Source organism: Dermochelys coriacea, chromosome 15 (assembly GCF_009764565.3).
Source record: "Dermochelys coriacea isolate rDerCor1 chromosome 15, rDerCor1.pri.v4, whole genome shotgun sequence".
NCBI lineage: Eukaryota > Metazoa > Chordata > Testudines > Dermochelyidae > Dermochelys > Dermochelys coriacea.
In genome coordinates, this window is record NC_050082.1 from 16,504,376 (window position 1) to 16,517,796 (window position 13,421).

The 13,421-nt window shown below is 43.2% G+C and overlaps 1 protein-coding gene and 1 long non-coding RNA gene across 9 annotated transcripts in view; both read left to right on the top strand.

Annotated features, from left to right (window-relative positions):
• TANGO2 (transport and golgi organization 2 homolog) overlaps positions 1–13,421 on the top strand; it is a 95,464-nt gene that overhangs the window by 37,329 nt on the left and 44,714 nt on the right. For 7 of the 8 annotated variants that reach the window (XR_006275837.1, XR_006275836.1, XM_038373154.2 and 4 more), the window contains exons 4-5: positions 1,892–2,011; positions 2,802–2,916. Coding sequence is in view for 6 of the 8 variants with exons in the window: in XM_038373154.2 (XP_038229082.1) it covers positions 1,892–2,011; positions 2,802–2,916 (235 nt within the window). In the remaining 2 variants the exon portion in view is untranslated. The remainder of the gene's footprint in view (positions 1–1,891; positions 2,012–2,801; positions 2,917–13,421) is intronic. The other variant, XM_038373157.2, reaches the window with a different exon arrangement.
• LOC122456780 lies at positions 5,452–12,044 on the top strand. The gene is made up of 3 exons (XR_006275839.1): positions 5,452–6,314; positions 6,502–6,692; positions 10,442–12,044. It is a non-coding gene; the product is annotated as an uncharacterized LOC122456780 (long non-coding RNA).

Sequence of the window (13,421 nt, forward strand, 5' to 3'; positions counted from 1 at the left end):
TTGGAGTGGAGTGTAGGGTTGCCAGCTTTCTAATCACACAAAACCAAATACCCTTCCCTGCCCCTTCTCTGAGGCCCCACCCCCACTCGCTCCATCTCCCCCACCCTCACTCGCTTTCACTGGGCTGGGACAGGGGGTTGGGATGCGGGAGGGGGTATGGGCTCTGGGTTGGGGGTGCAGGCTCTGGGGTGGGGCTGGGGATGAGGGACTTGGGGTACAGGAGGGTTGGGCCAGGGGGTTAGAGTGCAGGATCCCGCTGGCATTTACCATGACTCCAAGGAAGTGGCCGCGAGGTCCCTGCGGCCTCTAGGCACATGGGTGGCTAGGTGCCTTTGCGCCCGCAGGCTCCTCTCCCAACAGCGCGCATTGGTCGCAGTTCCTGGCCAATAGGAGCTGCGGAGCTGATACTCAGGCCGGGGACAATGCACGGAGCCACCCAGTCCCTGGCCACCCCAGTGCCGAAGGCTGCAGGGACCTGCCAGCCACTTCTGGGAGCAGGGCAGGTAGGGAGCTTGCCTTAGCTCCAGGCCCCCGCTGTGCCATTGACCAGCTTTTAACGGCTCAGTCAGCAGTGCTGAGCGGAGCTGCCAGGTCCCTTTTAGACTGGACGTTCTGTCAAAAAACGGATGCCTTGCAACTGTAGTGGAGAGTGGCAGTAATGCCTTGTGTGCAGATCCGACATAAAATTATTACATGCCAAGGGCATAGCCACGGATGGGCCACAGCCCATCCAGTTAGCACCCAGGCCCACCCAAATCTGAGCTGGGGTGTAGCAGTCCAGTGTGTCATTCCAGCACCTGAAATTTAGGGCAGAGCTTTGCTACAGTGCTTCAGAAAGCTATGCTCTAGCAGCTCTGCTTTGTCATTTTCTGAGTCACCCCATGTGCATGCCTATCTTGGCAGAAAAATTGCTTTCTGAGGAGGAAGCAAAGGGAAGCCACAAGAGTGGTCTGTATGTTTCAGGTGCCCAGGGCATCCAGCAGAGAGGTAAATCACTGTGGGGTAGCGGGTGGGCTTGGGGAAGACCCGGCTGGTGACTCCTACCCTGCACCAGGCTCAGCTGCTTGTCCCAGCTGGGCTGGGGAGGACAGGACTTCTCTTCCCCTGCATGGCATTCGTGGCTGAGTCAGATCCACCCCCAGATTTCTCCCCCAGCTGCAGGAAGCTCTGCAAACCCCATCCCCCTTCTCCCTGGCTTTCTGCATCCATTGCTCCTCAGCTCAGGGTGAGGGATCTCTGCAAAGGGAGCTGCTCCCCCATACACCCAATCCCCGACCCCCCTCAAACCAGACTCTCCCACCAAGCCTCACCCCCCCACTCAGAACCCCCTTCCCCTTATTGAGCCCCATTCCCCTTGCACCTGGGCCACCCCACTGAGCTCCAACTAGCTGCATCTGGACCCCCCCATTGAGCCCCCCACACCCAGACTCCCTCCTCCCCCTTTGCTGAGCCCTAACCACCTTCATCTGCAGGCATTACCGTTGCACCCAGAACCTCCCAACAAGCCCCTGTGCTTCCAACAAGCTAATCTTTCCCTGAGATTAGCATTTGAATTAACAAATATTCTAGCTCTACATAATCCAATTATATTCCTTTTAACACAATCTAAATTTTTTACACCTCGGTTTAGGTTAATTTACTGACTTTTTTTTTCTATGATCACTGATTTTTATTAAATGGTGAATATTGCACAATTGTAAAATACTGATTTTAGTTTTAACTCATTTCATTTTTACTTTCCAAACAAAAACCTTTGGGACTCTAGACATCTCTCCAGCCCTAGCTAAACTCAGTTTTTAGTAAGGAACTGTGATTTAAGGCTTTTGAAATGAGATGAAGCAGCAAAGTAGTGAATCTGTCTTATTTCTGCTTATGCCATTATTTGCTCTAGGTTTGGATATGGAGGAAGGAAAGGAAGGCGGGACATGGCTTGGAATCAGTAAGAAAGGCAAGATGGCTGCCTTGACAAACTACTTGCAGCCAAAGATTGATAAAAATGCAAAGGGAAGAGGTATGGAGTCAGAATGAGGAAATGAAAATATGAGTGAATAAAGCATGAAGACTATATAACGGAATGTTTGTTACAACCTTAACTAAGTGCTGTTTTAACCCCCTTTCTCATTCGATGAGGGGATACTAGTAGCTATTAACAAGGCTTGTTGAAACCATTTTTTGTACACCCTGTCCTCCTCCTCTGAAGAGTTTTGAATATGTAACAAGCTCTTACTTGAAACTTCTTGTGTTTTTAGATTGATGTATTCCTAGGACACTTTTGTGAGCAGAACATAATATGAAATGGAAAAAGTCCATTTTTCTTTTTTAGGAGACTTTCTCATATCTTTATAGGTTAAAAAAAAAAAAGTAGTAGGTCTGCTTGTAAACTCAGGGTCATGAGGTCCTGCAGTGGAAAAATATGATATTAAATAGATCAAATAAACCAGCCTTATTAGATGTATACCAAGCTAGGGCTACAAGGAACATGTAAGGGAAATGAAATAAAAGACTGAGGAGAGTGGTAATGAGAGAGAGCATCTAATACACAAGGCTCCGCAAACATAAATCCAATGCAGTTGAGCTAGAATTCTGAGTTCTTCCTCAGAGTAAAAATAAGTATCATAATTGCTATATTGGTTTAATGTGAGCACTATAGAAAATTCTAATTTCCATATTTTTCCCCTCACCAATAACAGGAATCCTAAGCCTTATGTTTTCTGCTTGTTTGACTGAATTTGCCAGATTAGCTATCCTCACTTTTCATATGCAAGTCATTCTAGCTAACTCTAAATCCTTCCTCTTCCTAGGTGCACTTGTAAGAAACTTCTTGACTATGGATCTGGACAGCTTCTCTTACTTGAAGAAAGTTTCATTAGAGGGACACCTTTACAATGGATTTAATTTAATAGCAGCTGACTTGAGGTAAGTCTATAAAACTTCACAGATCAAAAGGTGAAGAGGGAGAAACAAGAAAGCAATGAAGTGCAAGGAATTATTAGCACAAATTATCACAGTATTGTTACTTGTCGCAAGCAAAAGCTATAGCTCTTGTGCTTTTACTAAAGGCATGAGTATTCAAAGTTCTGAATATTACTCCATTTCATGTACCTTCTACAGTTCTCTTTTTGTTTTTGTTTCTTCCAGAAACCAGAGGACTGTCTTATTATCTAGTAGTTTCTTGTAGTGCATCTTTCTTGAAGATAGGAAATCTTTCCATTGAAATATCTCTAAAGTTCTTCCACCCTTATTTTGTGATACATTTTTTTTGACTGCCAGACTTCTGGACAACTACAAAAATTCTGATTCAGGATTTGGCTTGCCAATTTAATGTGAACAAATACTGTCCATCTCCTGACTTAACAAAGCTAATAAAGACCCAGGAATAAAAACCCAGTCAAATACAAAACATTGTCCTGACAGTACAGACACCATTATTTTAAACAATACACTGACAGCTACTGGAGCATAACATCAAGATTTGATTAGTGAGCTACAGTAACTTAGCTGAGCGATCAGGATTAAGATTTTTAGCACTGAAACCAAATAAGAACCCAGAAGGAAATCAGTGTGACGGGGCAATGGAGCGATGGGGAACAGGGTTCAGAACCTGGAAACTTGATCAATGCAGCAAAGTATATTTGATGAAGTCTGGCAGCATCAATTAAATGAGATGAGTAGGAAAAAACACAAACTGCAAAAGCCAATGATTAGACACTAAGATCTTGTCTAAATTGCCCCGCAGTTCAGACTACCAGGGTGTGACTAGAAGTGCACACCAGAATGGTGTGCTACAACTCCCCCATGTGGATGCTGCAGATGTGAACTAAAAGGTTGCTAATTTTCATTAATGTAGTCCTGTTTGAAAAGGATTCTATTAATGCAAACTAGGAACCTTTTATTTCACATCTGCAGCATCCACACAGGGGAGTTACAACACACCACTTTGATGCACAATGCTAGTGTCACCCCAGTAGTCTGAAGTGCAGAGCAGTATATACAAGCCCTGAGTATCTGAAGATGTGACTGATTAAATGGCTAACGCTTCTACAGCGTTTCAAGGGAATTTTGGGAATTAAGGGCTAGATGATGGGATAAGATTTTAGAACTGCTGGAGATATTGAATAAAGTTCAAGAGTGAGATGAAAGGATGAAGATAAATGGGGGCGGGAGATGTAACTGGAATTACTTTACAACTGAAAGAAATAATTGAAAGCTGTTCACATTGGTCACCAGGTCAGGTGAACAGGGAGAATTCGAATAAGAGGGGAATGAGCATGGTAATTAGGACTTGAATATTGTTTGAATAGTAAGCTACCTGAAGACATGCATCACAGGAATCAAACGAGAACTGTCAGCAATCAGAGGAGAATCCGAACTGAGACACAGTTCATATGTCATCTCAGATTGTTGTTTAGCACTTACAAGAATATGAATTATTTCATACCTATTATCAGTGTATATTTCTGAGAGAAAGTGAAGTTAATACCCAGGCAGAGAACAAGTGTGACTGAGATTTCAGCAGTTCTTAATAGAATTAGCAGTATCCCTAGACGATGACAAAATAGACAAAATAGGAAAACAATAGAATTAATACTTTATTGGGAGACTGTTAAAATTCTCTGTGTTTTGGCATTTGGTTGTGTTTTCCTTTTTGGTTTTTTTAATGCAATTAAACGGTCTTTCTCCTTTATAGATATCTAGTAAGAAAAGTTGGATCAATTATGCCCTTTGAGGATAATAAATAGTAAAATGGAAACATTTTGTACTGGTGGTCAGTACTTTTCTTTAGGAGTGTAAAAGAGTATGTGTGTTGGTATTGTACCACATTGAAAGTAGCGGATAAAAAGAAGTACCAAATAACTTCCCATCCACTGAATAAGGCAGAGGTCATATGTGAGAATGTAATTAAAGACTGAATCATAATGTGTACCCACAAGGGGACTGGATTAAGGTTGAACAAGAATTTTCTAAGGTCAGTGCTTGTCTTTGCAACCTTAATGTTCTATTACCATAGTGGTTTTGGATGTAATTTCCTATCTGTGTGTTTAAAGAAAAATTTGAAAACAAACATTACATCTAGTTGGAACCACATTGATCCCCAGCTTGGGTTACCAGGGTTTGGATCTTCAGATCCACAGCACAGACTTCTGCTAACAGACTTGAGCTAACGAAGTGGCATTGGTAGTCTGTTTATTCTCTGTGTGGACTTAGGGGGTGGGGTGGGAGAAAGGATGTTACATCTTGGCCAAAAGAAAAGGAGTACTTGTGGAACCTTAGAGACTAACAAATTTATTAGAGCATAAGTTTTCGTGAGCTACAGCTCACTTCATCGGATGCATCGGATACATCTTTGCCAGTGAGTTTCACAGCTATTTGAGGATGCAGAAGAATGTAGAGACAAAACTCCTGGGTTTAATTCTGGGTTCTCTAGGGTAGTGTTCTCTAGTGGTTATAGATCCTTATGGACCTGCATCCCTGCCCTATCTGCCCCACCCTGGCTTCTTGCCCCCCATTTCTCAAATTTTCTCTGCATTTGAGTGTGACTGCTTCCTCTTCCTCCATAGTGCCTAGATGCCAGCTGGGGGGACATTGAGAGCACAGGAGAGACTCTCTTCTCAATTCCCCAGCACTGCAGTAGTCAATAGCAAGAGAAATAATTGCAGGAGAAGCCTGGTCAGCCCCAGATGCAACATGCTCATTTACTCCGGGAGATGATAAATGCACAATTCAATTGAGCTGTGAAGAGATGGAACATGTCCAGTGCAGATAGAATTTTTAGAGAATTTATTTGCCAGAAGCTGCTTAACCTCTACTGAATATGTGCAAGCTGAGATTTTTTTTTTCCAGAGTCTTATGACTTGGCCAAATTTGGATGGATTTCATGAACTGCAGCAAGCACATTCCTGACATGAGGATGACCCCTTACCCAATTTCAAGTCCCTGTTCCAAATCATTGAATCTTTAGAACTTAATGGAAATGATTGTGAGAATTATTTTTTACATGGACAAAACGCATTTTTCCTGATCTCTTTCTGAGAAATGGATGAGCCGTTATCACTGAAATTTCTCGAACTAAACTGAGGCAGATTCCTGGCATGGAACGTTTCAGCCTAAATGGCCAGTTTGGCCAAGTTTTAAGCAACTGAAAACAGGGTCTTATAAGCATTGACCAAGCTTAACCATAGGTGGTGGTATGTGGTATATGTTACATACAGACAACCTTAACTGATAAATAATGTGTATGTGTGCTTTATATGCCTATCACGAGAGAGGCTATAAGGTTAAGGCATCTAATAGTACATATCCTCTACTCCATTCAAGTGTTTCAGAGTAGCAGCCGTGTTAGTCTGTATTCGCAAAAAGAAAAGGAGTACTTGTGGCACCTTAGAGACTAACAAATTTATTAGAGCATAAGCTTTCGTGAAGTGAGCTGTAGCTCACGAAAGCTTATGCTCTAATAAATTTGTTAGTCTCTAAGGTGCCACAAGTACTCCTTTTCCATTCAAGTGTGCTCCTTGTTTTTAGAATCGCTATACATCACAGACAATGCACCGCAACTGTAATTCTTTCCCAGTAGGGATGGCCGGCCCTCCAGCTCTGTATTCCCCAAACTTCCCACCACCTACAGACCAGAATCCTCCTCCCGCAACTATCCTTTCTGCACAAGTTCGGAAAATCACTCTCATTTGGAAAAGAAGGTGCTGGATTAAGTTCATTATACCTTTCTAGAATCCTGTCAACAAATGTGACACTGTTACAATTATTGTTCCCTCTACTGAACTGACCTCAATTGGTCATAATCCAGTTACCATCACTCACTTCCCCCCCCCCCAAATTTTTTAGATAAAGGACTAGGAATAAAACACTTGAAAGGTCTTTAGGTACACAAAACCATAGCTTCTTGCCAGTTTTGACTATTTATTTTCATTTTGGAAACTGCTGTGATAAGGTGGGGAGGGAAAATGGAACTGTTTTTAGCTGATTGAAGTTTAAAAGGAGAAACGTATTTTATCAAGGCAGATGCACTCCAGCTGTGAAGATACCAATAGTCTTTCAGTGCTTGCTACTCCTGTTTAGGGATAAATGACCTGGCTCTAAGAACTGCAACAGCAGAAAGAGAAAGTGAGCACTTCAGAGATATGCGTGAACACCAACCCAGTCTCCCACATCACTGCTCCAGGGAATAGGTGAAGGACCAAATAGCCCCCAGCTCACCTGGAACGAGAGGAGACGGTGTTTTGAAGGTCTGCTGGTATCTTCAGCTGAACTCTAACAAGCATCGTCAAGCAATAATTTGAATGATCTAATTAATAAAAACAAAAACTAGGAGACTCAGTATCTTTATCAGGGAGTCAGTTTTTTACAAGTTTGATGCCCCCCACTCCAACCATTATTTGAACTCCGCTATGTTGATTGGTATAAAGAAGGACTTTGTAAACCTGCAAATCAGGTTTCAGAGTAGCAGCCATGTTAGTCCGAATTCGCAAAAAGAAAAGGAGTACTTGTGGCACCTTAGAGACTAACAAATTTATTAGAGCATAAGCTTTTGTGAGCTACAGCTCACTTCATCGGATGCATTCAATGGAAAATACAGTGGGGAGATTTTTATATACACACACACACACACACACACACACACACACACAGAGAGAGAGAGAGAACATGAAACAATGGGTTTTATCATTCACACTGTAAGAAGAGTGATCATTTAAGATGAGCTATTACCAGCAAGAAGGGGGGGTGGGGGAGGAAGAAAGTCTTTTGTGGTGATGATCAAGGTGGGCCATTTCCAGCAGTTGACAAGAAAGTCTGAGGAACAGGGGGGGATGGAGGCGGGGGAGATAACATGGGGAACTAGTTTTACTTTGTGTAATGACCCATCCACTCCCACTCTCTATTCAAGCCTAAGTTAATTGTATCCAGTTTGCAAATTAATTCCAATTCAGCAGTCTCTCGCTGGAGTCTGTTTTTGAAGCTTTTTTGTTGAAGGATAGCCACTCTTAGGTCTGTGATCGAGTGACCGGAGAGATTGAAGTGTTCTCCAACTGGTTTTTGAATGTTTTAATTCTTGATGTCTGATTTGTGTCCATTTATTCTTTTACGTAGAGACTGTCCAGTTTGACCAATGTACATGGCAGAGGGGCATTGCAGGCACATGATGGCATATATCACATTGGTAGATGCGCAGGTGAACGAGCCTCTGATAGTGTGGCTGATGTGATTAGGCCCTATGACGGTGTCCCCTGAATAGATATGTGGGCAGAGTTGGCAATGGGCTTTGTTGCAAGGATAGGTTCCTGGGTTGGTGGTTCTGTTGTGGTGTGTGGTTGCTGGTGAGTATTTGCTTCAGGTTGGGGGGCTGTCTGTAAACAAGGACTGGCCTGTCTCCCAAGATCTGTGAGAGTGATGGGTTGTCCTTCAGGATAGGTTGTAGATCCTTGATGATGCGTTGAAGAAGTTTTAGTTGGGGGCTGAAGGTGATGGCTAATGGCATTCTGTTATTTTCTTTGTTGGCCTGTCCTGTAGTAGGTGACTTCTGGGTACTCTTCTGACTCTGTCAATCCTTGACAGCAGGATTGTCTGGCTATGTAGACTCCCTCCTCAGGCCCTACGCTACCAGCACTCCCAGCTATCTTCGAGACACCACTGACTTCCTGAGGAAACTACAATCCATCAGTGATCTTCCTAAAAACACCATCCTGCCCGCTATGGATGTAGAAGCCCTCTACACCAACATTCCACATAAAGATGGACTGCAAGCCATCAGGAACAGTATCCCCGATAATGCCACGGCTAACCTGGTGGCTGAACTTTGTGACTTTGTCCTCACCCATAATTATTTCACATTTGGGGACAATGTATACCTTCAAATCAGCAGTACTGCGATGGGTACCCACATGGCCCCACAGTATGCCAACATTTTTATAGCTGACTTGGAACAATGCTTCCTCAGCTCTCGTCCCCTAATGCCCCTACTCTACTTGCGCTACATTGATGACATCTTCATCATCTGGACCCATGGAAAAGAAGCTCTTGAGGAATTCCACCATGATTTCAACAATTTCCATCCCACCATCAACCTCAGCCTGGAGCAGTCCACACAAGAGATCCACTTCCTGGACACTACGGTGCTAATAAGTGATGGTCACATAAACACCACCCTCTACCGGAAACCTACTGACCGCTATTCCTGCCTACATGCCTCCAGCTTTCACCCAGATCACACCACATGATCCATTGTCTACAGCCAATCTCTACGATACAACCGCATTTGCTCCAGCCCCTCAGACAGAGACAAACACCTACAAGATCTCTATCGTGCATCCCTACAACTACAATACCCACCTGCTGAAGTGAAGTAACAGATTGACAGAGCCAGAAGAGTACCCAGAAGTTGCCTACTACAGGACAGGCCCAACAAAGAAAATAACAAAACGCCACTAGCCATCGCCTTCAGCCCCCAACTAAAACCTCTCCAACGCATCATCAAGGATCTACAACCTATCCTGAAAGACGACCCATCGCTCTCACAGACCTTGGGAGACAGGCCAGTCCTTGCTTACAGACAGCCCCCCAACCTGAAGCAAATACTCACCAGCAACCACACAACAGAATCACTAACCCAGGAACCTATCCTTGCAACAAAGCCCGTTGCCAACTCTGTTCACATATTTATTCAGGGGACACCATCATAGGGCCTCATCACATCAGCCACACTATCAGAGGCTCGTTCACCTGCGCAGCTACCAATGTGATATATGCCATCATGTGCCAGCAATGCCCCTCTGCCATGTACATTGGTCAAACTGGACAGTCTCTACATAAAAGAATAAATGGACACAAATCAGAGGTCAAGAATTATAACATTCAAAAACTAGTCGGAGAACACTTCATTCCCACTGCAGCCCTGGGGCAACCTGCACCCCAAACCCCTCCTCCTTGGCCCCACCGGACCCCAACCCTGAGCCCCCTCCTCCACCTCGAACCCCTCATCCCGGCCCCACCCCAGAGCCTTCATCCCCAGCTGTAGCCCTCACCCCCTACATTCCAGTCCCCTCCTATAGGCCTGAGCCCACTCTTACACCCCAATCCCCTCATCCCTAGTCCTATCCCAGAGCCTGCACCCCCAGCCAGAGACCTCCTCCCCCCACCCCAACCCTCTGCCCGAGCCCTCTCCCACACTCCAAACCTCTCAGCCCCACCCCGCCACACATCACTTCCATATTGGTGTACATAACAAAATTCAATCCGCGCATGGACATAAAAAACTAAAGGGAACATTGATAGTGATTTGTCTTGTTTCACCTCCGTAGTTATTGTGGCATTTAATGCACTGGATGAGGTGCACCACATGTTGTGATAGGCATGTGTAGGACCTTTGGATCTTGGAAAGGAGTGTTGTGTGTGGTGTTATATCTACAGATTTTGCATCTGTTTGTTCTGGCAGGATCTGCGCCACTTTGAGTTGGTGTGTGGGGAGCTTGCTTCTCATGTTGAGGTTCGGGGGCTTCTTGTTCGAAGGCTTGAAGAGGGGATTCAGGAAAGATTTCTGTCAAGATGTGGTCCCCATCAAGCATGCATTGTAGCTGTTTGATGAGACCCATCTGGTTTCCAGCATGGGATGGTAAGTGACAACTTAGCATGGGGTCAGATGGGGTTTTATTTCCATATTGAAGCACATTCTCTTGGCGTATTTGGGTGGCCCATTCCTTGATTCGATCTACTTCTCTGGTAACCTGCTTCTCTGGTGTAAAAGAAATAACCCCAGGAGAAGCTCCATGTGCAGGATTTTCTTTGTTGATTTAATGTGTTGCAGGCTTGTGCTGGATCTGCAGCATCAAAGGTTATAGAAGAAATGCTTGATGAAAAATCTGCTTTGTTAAATGGCTATACTTGGGAGCTACGAGTAGCGAGACTTTAAATGCAAAATGCATATTGAATCAGAGGCTGTAAGTCATTGTCTGTGTACGACATGGCAATAGAGTGACAAGGTTCAATGTTCAGGATAGACTTCAGCTATTGCTGACAGGATCAAAGATCACCCATGTTGCAAAGGTGATGTCCTTAGTTATTTAGGGTGGGTGCTGGAGGTAGGGATTCTGATTGCATTGTTCATTCTTTCAGTCAGTCCACTAGTGATATTTACTTACACCATTGGAAAATAACAAAATGCCATAAGCTTCCAATAGGGTAAAGAGAGTGAAAAGGCAGCCACCCCCCGCCCTGACCCCAATATCAAAAGCTGTTGCACATACTTTGACGCCTGAGGAACCCTGCTAGCAAAAATTGCAAATGTCAAAAAGAAACTTCAGATGAGTTAAGAGCCAGCTGCCATAGGCTTACTATATCCTTGCACAACTCTCAGGAAAATTTTACCAGGATCAGTTCAAAAACTACTTCCCTACCTTTTACCATGATGAATGTAAGGGGAAAACACACTTTGCACCCAGCAAATACAATAACTTGCTCTGGACAAATGAAGTGGTAGAATTTTTGCAAGGCTGCCTTACTACATAACCACTAACTAAGTAGCAATTTTAAACACTACAGTCTTTGATTCTTTTTATTCCTTTTTATTTTAAATTTTTTCTAAGAGATTTGTGGTTACTCAGCAATCTGACGTTGGATGTACAGTACCTCTGTAAATGAGGTTATACAACATCTATAGCTGAAAAGAAATCAGAAAAGATACCCTGGGTACCTTCTTGTTTGTTAACACACACCTAAAATGAGATTCAAATTGACCAAGAAAAGCCTTAAAATAACTGTCTGTCAGTTCTATTGTGTATATACATTATACTTATGGAAGCATTTATCTATTAGTATAATCACATTGCTTTCCAAACTATCTTAATCTTCAACTAATGTTAGCAATAGGAGTAAAAAATACAAAGAATTACAGTAGGTCAGTAGGTAACTGTCAGCTCCGTAAGACCATTTGTTTTTGTGTTTTGGGTCAGACCTCTATGAACTAAGAGGCACATATATCTCCCAGAAAGATGTACATGTTGACTAATTTTTCTCAGTGTTGATACTGCTTCAACACTGAGTATCCGGCTGAAATGAGATTCTTAGCATGTTAATGGTCCAAAGCCATTCCTATCAAATATGTGAACTCATCGTGTCATGATATTAGAAGTAGTCATGAAAGAATATAAACATAAATTAGTTTTCCATATAAACGGCAAACATGATTATTATTGCAGTTGTTGATGTAAAATGGCCCAGCAAAATAACCATTAAAAGACAGATTAAAAACTATTTTGACAGTGCCTTCTGCTGTGTAACGAATAGATAGCATTATTTTGCAGCTCCTGTTTACAATCTTTACTATTCATTTCATTACCATCTCTAAGAAAGAGAGGGAAATATCCAAGCATGTGATGCTACAGACAATGGGAAGTACATTTATAGACTGATCCACAACATGCTGAAGGTCTGTACACATACATATTTCAGTCTTCTCTACCCTGGCCTAATGACATCCTGTTTGACTGAAACAGGTACAACCATGTGTGGAAAGAATTGGATGAGAAACCATGAGGATTTTTAAAGCCTGCATTGTTTGCTTCCGCAGCTCTGTCTTTGCATCTTCATTTTAAAAACAAATTCTTTGACATTTCTAGTTTAACCCAATTCTCCATGTCATCACAGGTGTTTGACACCTTTAATGTTATTGATTTTTAATGACTGGGCTGCATGCTGGGGAAAAAAAAACTCTGTGGTTTTTAGTTTTCTAATCTCCATTAGTGTTGCTTCCTAAATATACTACTTCAAAACAGTATGGAGTTTGCTAACCTTTTCTCAGCCGGTTTTCCTGTTCTGAACTGGTATATTTAGGAAGCAACACTCTTCTTGCTGATTTGGAGGAAACTCTCTCTGTGTAGATGGGCACATTTTAGTACAGTGGAGTTTGGCATACAGTAAACTCGGCTCTTACAAGGGGGGAATTATTTTCTCCCCCTGGCGAGGAGGCAGGGTCTTACAGCCTGAGCGCCCGCCCAAGTCCAAACATCGACACTGTTTATTTTTAGCCCCGTCCCCCCCAGTGAAAGCCCTGTAGGCCTGAGTTGGCTGTCCCAGGCTCTGGAACTCACTGCCATGGGTCATCTTTTGCTGGGTAGATACAACCATGCATCCCACTAATTTGCCCATGATCTCTGTAATGAAGGTAAAGGGATCCTAGGAGGAAGGGTTGGCAAGTAATCATGAGAAGTGGGTATGTTCTTTTGGTGCTCCATTCAGACCTTTATTTGGTTAATTTGGGGTAGGTTTGATTAATTGGGTTTGTCATTGAAATGGTGATGGGTGGGACTGAATTCCATAAGATCTGCTGAAACGGCAAATGGCTGAAAAATCAGACTTTTTACATTGAAGTCTAGAAAGTTACTTGATCATGATATGACATCGCTGCACTAAAATGCAAC